Raw genomic sequence first — 11,939 nt, forward strand, 5'->3', positions numbered from 1 at the left:
TTTTTAGCTAATAAATACTTTAGAGCTGCGTGGTCTGAGTACACTACTACCTTCGTACCAAGTAAATAGGCTCGGAATTTATCCAAAGCAAAAACAATAGCAAGAAGCTCTTTCTCAGTAGTAGTGTAATTGGACTAAACGGCGTCTAAAGTTTTAGACGCATAAGCAATAACAAAAGGATCCTTACCTTCACGCTGAGCCAGAGCTGCTCCTACTGCATGGTTGGAAGCATCGCACATGATTTTGAATGGCTGGCTCCAGTCCGGTCCTCTCACAATTGGAGCTTGAGTCAAGGCAGTTTTCAGCTTATCAAACGCGTGTTTGCAATCCTCACTGAACTCGAACTCAATATCCTTCTGCAGTAGTCTGGATAGGGGAAGTGCTACCTTACTAAAGTCCTTAATGAATCTTAGGTAAAAACCTGCATGTCCAAGGAACGAACGGACTTCCCTCACAGAAGAGGGGTAAGGCAAACTAGAAATAACATCCACCTTTGCTGGATCTACAGAAATGCCAGTATTAGATACAACATGTCCTAGTACAATTCCTTGTCTTACCATAAAATGACATTTTTCAAAATTCAATACAAGGTTTGTACTGACACATCTATCTAATACTCTAGATAGACTATCCAAGCAAAGGCTAAAAGAATCACCATAAATGCTGAAATCGTCCATAAAAACTTCCATACAGTCCTCAATAAGATCATAGAAAATACTCATCATGCACCTTTGGAAAGTAGCTGGTGCATTGCACAGGCCAAAGGGCATTCTCTTGTAAGCATAAGTCCCAAAAGGACAGGTAAAAGTAGTCTTTTCCTGATCCTCATGAGCTATATGAATTTGGAAATATCTTGTATAACCATCTAAAAAGCAATAATGTGATTTACCTGACAGGTGATCCAGCATTTGATCAATGAATGGAAGAGGGTAGTGATCCTTACGAGTGGCTTGGTTGAGACGCCTGTAATCAATGCAGACCCTCCAGCGTTCTGTACTCTGGTAGCTATGAGCTCTCCATGCTCATTCTTCACTGTAGTGACTCCAGACTTCTTGGGCACCACTTGTACTGGGCTTACCCATTCACTGTCTGAAATGGGGTAGATAATATCTGCCTCTAATAGTCTGGTCACTTCCTTCTTGACAACCTCTAAGATAGTGGGGTTTAGTCTTCTTTGGGGTTGACGAACGGGTCTTGCTCCTTCTTCTAAAAAGATCCTGTGCTCACAAACTTGAGGGTTGATGCCTACTATGTCTGCCAAACTCCACCCAATTGCTTTCTTGTGCCTCCTCAGCACACTAAGTAACTGCTCTTCCTGTTGAGAGGTGAGGTCCTGTGTAATGATAACTGGAAACTTCTGCTTGTCTTCAAGGTAAGCATATTTGAGGTGTAGAGGGAGAGGTTTCAATTCTGACTTCTGTTCATGGTCAGGCTCTGAATTATCTGGAGCTGGTGGCAGTGGTAGAGTACTTTCATTGTCCTCTGAGAATGTCCCCACACTTGGACCTTGTCCTATGTACTTCTCTTCAAACTCCTCCAGGTGAACTTCAACTACGGTTTCATCTATGATGTCACACTGGAGGATAGAGTGATCTTTTGGAGGGTACTTCATAACTCCATTCAGATTGAAGCTTACTACTCGGCCGTCTATTTCAAAAGAGTATGTTCCTGAAAAAGTATCTAATTTGAACTTCGAGGTCTTCAAGAAAGGTCTTCTGAATAGGATTGATGATGGTTTCTCTTAGTCATGTTGGGGCATCTCCAGGATGTAAAAATCAATGGGAAAATTGAGACCTTTAATGCCTACTAATACATCTTCAGCAACTCCAGCTACTGTAATAATACTTTTATCTGCTAACACAAAATGAGCTGCTGACCTTTTTAATGGAGGGAGCCTCAAAACATCATTTACATATAAAGGCATTATACTAACACACGCTTCTAAATCACACATGCAGTCAGAAAATATCACACCTCCAATGGTACAGTTAACCATGCAAGGACCCATTAAAGCAGATATAGAACTACCTAAAGGAATAGTTTCTAATTCATTAATTTTGTCTTTATGTATGCATAAATCCTTTAGAAACTTTGCGTATTTAGGTACCTGTTGAATAACATCAAAAAGGGGAATAGTTACCTCAACCTTTTTGAATATTTCTACCATTTTGGGATCAGGTTCCAACTGCTTCCTGGGCTTCCTTGCAAGTTGCGAAAATGGAATAGGACTGGCGTTTTCTACAGTGACTGCGCCCTTTGGTGCTTCTTCCTGTGATCTAGCATCTTCTTCCTCAGCTATGTCCTGTATACCCTTTTCTTCCTCAACATCTTCTGTTTCCACTACCTCTTCAGCTGAGGCATGTTCAGGTAGGTTTGGCTCTTCCTGATTCCTCTCTTGCAATGTGGTTCCAAACCTTAGGGTGATGGCATTCATGCCACCCTTTGGATTGGGTAATGGTTGAGAGGGGAGTCCACCAGAGCTTGAGGACTGGTTGTTGGAGTTGTTCATTGATCCAATCTATGAGACAAGGGCTTGCAAAGTAGAAGTCAGGCCATTCAGAGTAGCAGTAAAGTTGTTTTCCATGGGCTGTTGTCTCCGATCAATAGATTGTAGTAACTCATCATTAGGAGATGAAGAGGGATAAGTGATCTGAGAGGGCTGTTGAGATGCTTGAGGCTGTCTTAGATGAGGTGCTCTGTAGGCCTGATTCTGATTCTGCTGCCTGAAGTTGTTATTGTTATTCCACCTCTGATTTCCATTGTTATCTCTGCCTCATCTGTTATGATTGTCCCTCCAACCCTGGTTAGAATTATCTCTCCAGCCTTGGTTAGAGTTATCCTGCCATCCTTGGTTATAGCTGCCACCTTGATTGTACCCTTGATTGGGACGGTCATAGAAGTTATGAGTGGCTACTACAGTGTGGTCTTCCGGTTGAAGTTGTAGACACTCATCAGTGTAGTGACTGTAATCTGCACAGATTCCACATACTCTTTGTGGAACCAACTGCTGACTGTTCTGTGATGGAGAAGGCTGAACTTGCTGAGGCTATTGTTGAATTAGTTGCATCTGCTTCAGCAAGTTAGTCATTTCACATAAGCTCTGAGCTATAGCAGCAGTCTCTTTGCTAGTGGATACCTCTGCAACAGCTCTTGACCGACTTTGCTTCTGCCTGTGATTCCTGGTAGATTCGGCTAAGTCGCTGATCAATCGCCATGCTTCTTCCGTAGTGTTGTACTTTTTCATAGACCCATTGCTAGCACCTTCCAATGTGGTCCTATCTTGAGATTTTATGCCCTGTGTAAAGTAGCCAAGCAACACTATCTTGTCAATCATATGGTGGGGGCATGCTTCTAAAAGATTATTGAAGCATTCCAAGTATTCATAAAGAGTCTCAGATTCATCCTGAACGATCATGGACATGTCTTTCCTCGGTTTATCTGCAACCTCAGCTGGGAAGAATTTCTCCAAAAATTCTCTTTTAAGCGTATCCCAGTTGGAAATAGTTGTTTCGGGTTGAGTGTAGTACCACTCTCTTGCCTTTCCCTCAAGAGAAAATGGGAAGGCTTTTAACAGAATAGAGATTTCATCAGTACCATCACGCTTAACAGTAGAACAAGCAGTCTGAAAATCCCTAAGGTGCTTGATAGGCTCTTGAGCAGGTAAGCCATGAAACTTGGGCATCAAGTTGAGTAGCGAAGACTTTATTTTGAAATCCATAGCTACTGCTGGGTGGTGTGCCTGAAATGGTTGGAGTGTAAAATCAGGGCTCCTTCCTCCTGGATAGTGACTATCCTGGGTGCTGCCATGTCACCTGCATATAAATCAACTGGATCAGTAGAGAAGGAGCTTGTTTCTTCCTTAAATGACATTTCAGGTTCGTCCTCAGAGAGAACTCGCCGACACCGAGCTTGCCTTATACGAGAAAGAGTTCTTTCAATCTCAAGGTCAAATACTGGCAAGCTTGGATCAGGAAGTGAACGCGTCATTTAACGAAAGAAACGTACAGCTCATAGTGACAAAATAAAAAGAAAAATTGCAATTAAATAAATACCAATCAATAAATTAGCACACTGTTGCAACTCCCCGGCAACGGCGCCAAAAATTGACGTGGCAGAAATTGGCAAGTTAAGAAATTATCAATAGAAATACGTTGCAAGTACAATCCTTAACTAGCCGAAAACCCGCTTATCAATTTAAAAGGGTTGTCACAAAGATTAAAATTAAAATACTGGGAATATGAATTCCAGGTCGTCTCCCAACGAGTTGCAGAGAGATGTGCTATTTTATCAATCAGGTGTTTTCAAAAAAATGGTTGAGTTGATAAACAGGAAATTAATTTAAAGAATTTAATTAATTTTAAATAAAAGCCTTGACTGGGAGTAGACTAGTTGGAAGCCCTATTCTTGTTGAAGTACTCTCTAGATTAATTGATAATTGAAGGTTGCTCTGTTTAGTTATCCCTTACTAGGTAAGGGAGAGTCAAACAAGTTGGAATGCTGTTTCTATTCACAAGTCCCAATCCGCTCATTGAAAAGGATTAGTATCAGTGACTAGAGGGCATTCCAACAATGAACCCAATTACAATTTTTCCTTTAAGCACCCCAACTCAAGGGTTCCTTTCAATCAACTCCCCATCAAGTTAGGGAACTACTCACTCATTGTGAATGTAGAACTCATAACATAGGAAAAGGAATTAAAGAAAGACATGATAAATAAAAACTCAAAGGAATCAATTAAAAATAAAGGTAATTCTTGTATTAATAAATTCTAAAATAATCCAATAATAGAATTGAGTAAATTAAAGGACATGGAAGAGTAAAGCCAAGTAAAGAAAACGAACTAGAATGACGAAGTCTTGATGAGGTAATAACTCTTCTCAATATCCTGATGCAAAAAGCAATAGAAAATAAAATCCTAAGAACTATGAATGTGTAGAGAGAAAACCTAGAGGATGAGTAAAAACTAGAATTAAAACTAAAAATTGTGTGGAATGAATGTTGTCTCTTGTTTCTGCATATTTTTTGGCTCTAGTCTGTGTTTCTGGGCCGAAAACTGGGTTGAAATCCGGCCCAGAAACACTGCCAGCGACTTCTGAGATTCTGCAGATCTCGCACGTCACGCGGTCGCGTCATTCATGCTGACGCGTCATTCGGTGTTTTGCTTTTCCACGCGGGCGCATTGTCCATGCCTCCGCGTCGCTTATGCTTTTCCAATCTGCGCGGTCGCGTGAGCCATGCAGCCGCGTCACTGTGATTTCCTCTCTTTCGCGCGGTCGCGTGAGTCATGCGGCCGCGTCACTTCTCGCTGGTCATCTCCTCAATTTCTTGTATTCCTTCCATTTTTGCAAGCTTCCTTTCCAATTTCCCACTCATTCCTGCCCTATAATGCTTGAAACACTTAACACACAGATCACAACATCAAATGGAATAAAGGAGAATTAAAATACCTAATTAAAAGTCTCTAGGAATTAAGTTTTCAATCATGTAATAATTTTATGAAGGAAATATAAATGCATGCTAATTATATGAATAAGTGGGTAAAGATCATGATAAAACCACACAATTAAACACATTGTAAACCATAAAATAGTGGTTTATATCAATGACCTCCAAAAAAGGAGTATCAATTTTGAACGCGCCTTTGAAAATTCAAGGAGGCCAACATACAGTCATATGATTGCGCTTGTTGGTTGGATTGCACAGGTTAATTCTGCCAAAACTATACCCCCACTTCGTTGAAATAGTGGATCATCTACTAGAAGATCTCATGCAGGGCCAAAAGAATAGAGATACTAGTGTAAGAACAGTCTCCAAGCTCTCCGATAGCGTGCGAACAGAATAATAGATCATAAACCAATTGGCCAATGGGAAAAGAGTTGTACCGAAGTTAAGTTTTCTTATATAACAAGGGGAGAAAGTGTTACTATAATGGTTGCATGCATTTTTAACATAAAACAAATTAATTCTAGCCGTAAATATATTAAATAAAAGATGCAACCCGTTTTGCAACATTGTCACCAAAGAGAACTGCAGAAAATTTATATGAATACAAAATAACATGTAAGTGTTAGTATTGAATGAAGTCTTGCAAGAAAAGGACGGATGAAGTTATCTAATTTTATTAAAAATGGGCCTCTTGTTTTAAATTGAATTATAAGAATAAAGTCATCTAATTTTACTCTTAAAAAAATTGTAAGAGCATATAAGTTAAGATTATGAATGCTGTTAAATTATAATAAACACATTATTATAGAACAATTGTAGTCTAAAGTTGTGAACGGATTTAAAAGTATCCATACTTAATTGATCCAAAAAGTTATGAATTTGTAGAATAATAGAAATGTCTAAAAATTATATCATTAAATAGGTTTTAAAATTATATATAAATAACTAACATTATGGAACACTTTTGTATTCTCAATTAATACCCTTTAGCCTAATTTGATTTTATCTTTGAAAGAGCAACAAAAAATTGCTTGGACAATTATAATTTCATAGTTGTTAAAGTTTAATTCTGAAACCTGTTAATAGTGATAGATAATAACATACACAATGAAGATGATGAGTCCTTTCCTATGATTAACGCCATCTAACAATGCATATATGAATTAATTTACACATATAAAGTATATGTATTGTTTCATTTGCGATACATTTGTCCATTATTAATTTATACAGTTTAAACAAATTTTTTAATAAATAATACTAAAAAATTAAAAAACAATGAAAACTTAAAATCTTTTATGACTCGTGAAAGATAATTGGTTTAACAATTAATAGAGTAACATTAAAGCAAATGAAATACGACATGTTATCTAATCAACATAAAAATATTAAAAATGCCTTGTATAGTATAATAAGAGCGATACAAACTATTGGATATAATGTACATGGAAAAAAAATGTAGAGAAAATAAGTTAATGTTTTAGGAATAAACTAATAATTGCGGCTTATAGCTTTTATATTTCTCGAGATATAATATTTATTCAACAAAACAGAGATTTTTATAAGCAAAACATTTCAGTATTATTATCAATTCAGATACTTCTACATAAGTATAGCTATAAAAATTTGAAGCACAAATCTTTTTACTAATCAGTCTCTTTTAACTATGGAATAAAGGTCTCAACCTTAAATAGTTCCCAGCAAAATAGAAATTGTAGCCACATCTTTTTGTCTATGGCTAAGATGGATCAATTTAGATTTTGTATGAACCATAGACACTAAAAGTATTAGATCTCTAAGACAAACTGATTGGAATATTGTACAGAATACCTTTTACTTATTCAAAATTATATAGCCTCTAGAAAGGTCTGGTCTTATAATAGCTGCATATAAGAATGACAATTATTATTAGCTATCTTAGAATTAAAAAAGTATATTGCCTCAGCAATAAGGCACGAAAGACTATACAATGACCACTGTCGTTATTCGAAGAAGCATGAGGAAAAAACAAGTATTAGTTATATGATACATCTGCATCTTTAATATTTTTTCTTCATGATTTTTATTTAATTTGCTAAGAATTTCTATTGGATAAGCAATGATTTCATGCTTAAATGAACATTACTTTAAGTTAGTTAAATTCATTGGTTATAGAAAAATTTGAAAGAAAATTGACAAGGAACAAAGAAAAAAAAACAAAAGATAGGTGTCATCAAATACTTGAGAAGTACATGAAACTGGAGCAAACAGAAAGCTCTCTGGATTAAATAGGAGGCTCACTCAAAACAACCCACAGTGGCCGTGTGTGAAACATGGGAGACATGGTGTGCCATGTTGGGGTGTAAAAGGGATCCATGCGTACGCATCTAGTATGTATACGTACAAAGATAGACAATTGGCCTATCATGCATACGCATGATTTCACTTCTACGTGGGACGTAAGTTCACAGCCGTGGCATGCTTGATCTAAACAGAGAGTAAAATTTGGGGTGCCTAAGGCAACGTGGAAAGTGAAAACCTTCACGTGGGACATGGGCTTGTCATGCATACACACTAGCATGCGTACATACAACCAGGACGAATAGGAGGTATCATGCGTAAGCATCTAGCATGCGTACGCACAACAAGAGATTTAAGAGACATCATGCATACGTATCTGGCATGCATACGAACAACACCTAGTTTGTGTGGGACTTGAGTTTTTGGACGTGGAACTCCTTGAGCAAAACAGAAGCGAAAATTGAAGGGAATTAATATCACATTCTACGTGGGATACTCCGCATCCAACGTGAGCAAGCACAGAGTGAATTGAACCAATAGTGGTGCTCTACGTGCAACGTGAAAGACTCACGTGTTATGTGAGATTCTAGTCACCTTCCAGGGGCCTCAACTTAGCCACTAAACCTCCAATTCTTTATCACTTGTGTGGTTGATTCAAGGCTCAACTTAAACCCACTAATCACAAGCATTAATTGAGGATTGTAAGAAGAAAATATTGAGGGCTTTACTGGAGGAAAATATTTATGAAGAGGATTTTATTTTGTTTTAATTTTGATTCTATTTGAAGTTTGAATTTTAAATTTGTTTTAGGGTTAGTGTTCATACCCTGGGTCGAGTGGTGCACGAAATTGTGATATACAATGGCACCAACAACTTGGTCGCACAATTGTAATCTCACTTCTTTTTCACAACTTCCTGGGTCGTCCAAGTAATAAACGTTACGTGAGTAAGGGTCGATCCCACGGAGATTGTTGGTATGAAGCAAGCTATGGTCATCTTGTAAATCTCAGTCAGGCGGATTCAAATGGGTTATGGAGTTTTCATAATTAAAAGATAAATAAAACATAAAATAAAGATAGAGATACTTATGTAATTCATTGGTGGGAATTTCAGATAATCATATGGAAATGCTTCATCCCTCTTGAATCTCTGCTTTCCTACTGCCTTCATCCAATCCTTCATGCTCCTTTTCATGGCAAGCTGTATGTTGGGCATCACCGTTGTCAATGGCTACTTCCCGTCCTCTCAGTGAAAATGGTCTATGTGCACTGTCACCGCATGACTAATCATCTGTCGGTTCTTGATCATGTTGGAATAGAATCCAGTGATCCTTTTGCGTCTGTCACTACGCCCAACACTCGCGAGTTTGAAGCTCGTCACAGTCATCCCTTCCCAGATCCTATTCGGAATACCATAGACAAGGTTTATACTTTCCGGATCTCAGGAATGGCCGCCAATAATTCTAGCTTATACCACAAAGACTCCAATCTTTCGGAATGGAGGCTAAGAGATACACGCTCGATCTTAAGTAGAACGGAAGTGGTTGTCAGTCACGCGTTCATAGGTGAGAATGATGATGAGTGTCATGGATCATCACATTCATCAGGTTGAAGTGCGAGTGAATATCTTAGAACAAGAATAAGCTTGAATTGAATAGAAAATAGTAGTAATTGCATTAATACTCGAAGAACAGCAGAGCTCCACACCTTAATCTATGGTGTGTAGAAACTCAACTGTTGAAAATATATAAGTGATCTGGAGGTCCAGGTATGGCCGAATGGCCAGCCTCCCCAAATATGAAAATATGATATCTAAAATTATCTCTATGATCCGAAGATGAAAATACAATAGTAAAAGGTCCTATTTATAATGAAACTAGCTACTAGGGTTAAATGATGTAGAAATCCACTTCCGGACCCACTTGGCGTGTGCTTGGGCTTAGCATTGAGCTTCACACGTGTAGAGGTCTTCCTTGGAGTTAAACACCAAATTTGGTGCCAGTTTGGGCGTTTAACTCCAACTTTTATGCTAGTTCTGGCATTTTGACGCCAGAAAAGGGCATAGAGCTGGCATTTTGACGCCATTTTATATCGTCAAAACTCGCGCAAAGTATGGACTATTATATATTGCTGGAAAGCCCTGGATGTCTACTTTCCAACGCAATTAAGAGCGCGCCATTTGGAGTTCTGTAGCTCTAGAAAATCCACTTCAAATGCAGGGAGGTCAGAATCCAACAGCATCCGCAGTCCTTTGTCAGCCTCTAAATCAGATTTTTGCTCAGGTCCCTCAATTTCAGCCAAAAAATACCTGAAATCACAGAAAAACACACAAACTCATAGTAAAGTCCAGAAATGTGAATTTTGCTTAAAAACTAATAAAAATATACTAAAAACTAACTAAATCATACTAAAAACTATGTAAAAACAATGCCAAAAAGCGTATAAATTATTCACTCATCATCGAGCTACATAATCCGGACTGGACGAAGACAAAAGCGACCGACCTCTTGTAAAGTTTGGCTCGTTACCAACCTCTTGTAAAGGTCGGCCAAATCACCATAGAGGCCCAAGTAGGTCCAAACAAAAGGACGCAGCCCACTCTAAAAGCGGCTGGCCTGAAAGATAAGGTGACTTCGCTCAAAGATAAGATAAGATAACTAACTTATCTCAAGGGAGGTTACTCAAACACCACTATAAATACACTGGAGCACCCAGGTATAACTCATACTCTGATTCTACACAAAAGAACTGCCTAAAGCACGTGCTAACTTAAGCATCGGAGTCTCTTGCAGGTACCACCACCCTCCGGTGACCAAAGATCAACAGCATCTCTGGGCTCAGCAAGTCAGACGCGACAGTCTCGGTCACATCAGAAGATCTCGTTCGAGATCGACCTTCAATTTTAGGTAACCCTTGGAACATTGGCAACATTGCTGGGGAACCTAGAAGTCATCCCATCACCATGGCGGATAATCAGGACAACGATCACAACTCTGGTTTGGTGGACAGAACGCCAAATAAGAACACGGACGCCACATCTAAGAACACACATTATCTCAGAAATTTTAGAAGTCGGATGTATCTCACGGATGCCTCAGAGGCAATCCGTTGCAAAGCTTTTCCGACTACCCTGACAAAAAGAGCAATAAAGTGGTTTGACAGTTTGCCTCTAAGATCAATCACAAGTTTTGACGACCTAGCCAAAAAGTTCCTCGCCAGGTTTTTCATCCAAAAGGATAAAGCCAAGCACACTCCAAGCTTGCTGAGAATTAAACAAGGAGATCGGAAAAGCCTTCACAGCTACATGGAAAGATTCAACAAAGCATGCCTTGACATACAAAGTCTTCCAACAAAAGCGGCCAACATGGGGCTCATCAACGGCTTAAGAGAAGGACCTCTTAGCCACTCAATATCCAAGAAGCATCCAACATCTCTGAACGAGGTTCAAGAAAGGGCGGAAAAGTATATCAATACGGAGAAGAACTCCTGATTGGGAGATAACTCAAAAACCGGATATTCCTATCCACCTCGGGATAACGGAAAAGAATCCAGGAAGAAAGAAGATCAACCTACCGAGAAACCTAAAAAGTACCACAACTACACCCCCTCTTCGGGTATCTCTTGTGGATGTCTACAGAGAGATATGCAACACAGAAAAGATCCCACCCCCTCATTTGATTAAACACAAAAGAGGAGGAAGTTGGACGGAGTATTGTGAATACCACCGAATCTACGGACACTCTATCAATGAATGTTACGACCTGAAGAACATTATAGAAAAGCTAGCCCAGGAGGGCAGGTTATATCTGTTCCTGGCCACTACAAGGGATGAACCAAAGAAGCGAAGAAGGCACGAAGAGGGAGGACGAGCTAAACATCCCCCTCACACTCCGGAAAGGCACATTCACATGATCAACGGGGGATTCGCAAGCGGGGGGATCTCCAAGTCGTCCTGTAAAAGACACCTAAAGGAAGTGTACCATGTCGAAGAAGGAGATAGGTCATCAGACCTTCCCACTATCACTTTCACCCAAGAGGACACCGCAGGTACCATCTCGGGACACGATGATCCTGTGGTTATTACTATAATACTAGCCAATGCCCATCTCTATCGAACATTGGTCGACCAAGGAAGCTCGGCAGATATATTGTTCAAATCTGCCTTCGATAAGCTTGGCCTACAGGAAAAGGAGCTCAGAGCATATCCAAATAGCC

At 39.2% G+C, this 11,939-nt stretch overlaps 1 protein-coding gene across 1 annotated transcript; it reads left to right on the forward strand.

Annotated features, from left to right (window-relative positions):
- Positions 1–10,686: 10,686 nt before the first annotated feature.
- LOC107479844 (uncharacterized) lies at positions 10,687–11,214 on the forward strand. The gene has a single exon (XM_016099941.1). The coding sequence runs from the start codon at positions 10,687–10,689 to the stop codon at positions 11,212–11,214; it is 528 nt and encodes a 175-aa protein (XP_015955427.1).
- The last annotated feature ends 725 nt before the right edge of the window (positions 11,215–11,939 follow it).

Source organism: Arachis duranensis, chromosome 3, assembly GCF_000817695.3.
Source record: "Arachis duranensis cultivar V14167 chromosome 3, aradu.V14167.gnm2.J7QH, whole genome shotgun sequence".
Classification (NCBI taxonomy): Eukaryota; Viridiplantae; Streptophyta; class Magnoliopsida; order Fabales; family Fabaceae; genus Arachis; species Arachis duranensis.

Bases quoted from the DNA above. Each gene is read 5' to 3' on its own strand.
- LOC107479844 (XM_016099941.1), top strand. From the start codon at position 10,687: ATGGCGGATAATCAGGACAACGATCACAACTCTGGTTTGGTGGACAGA.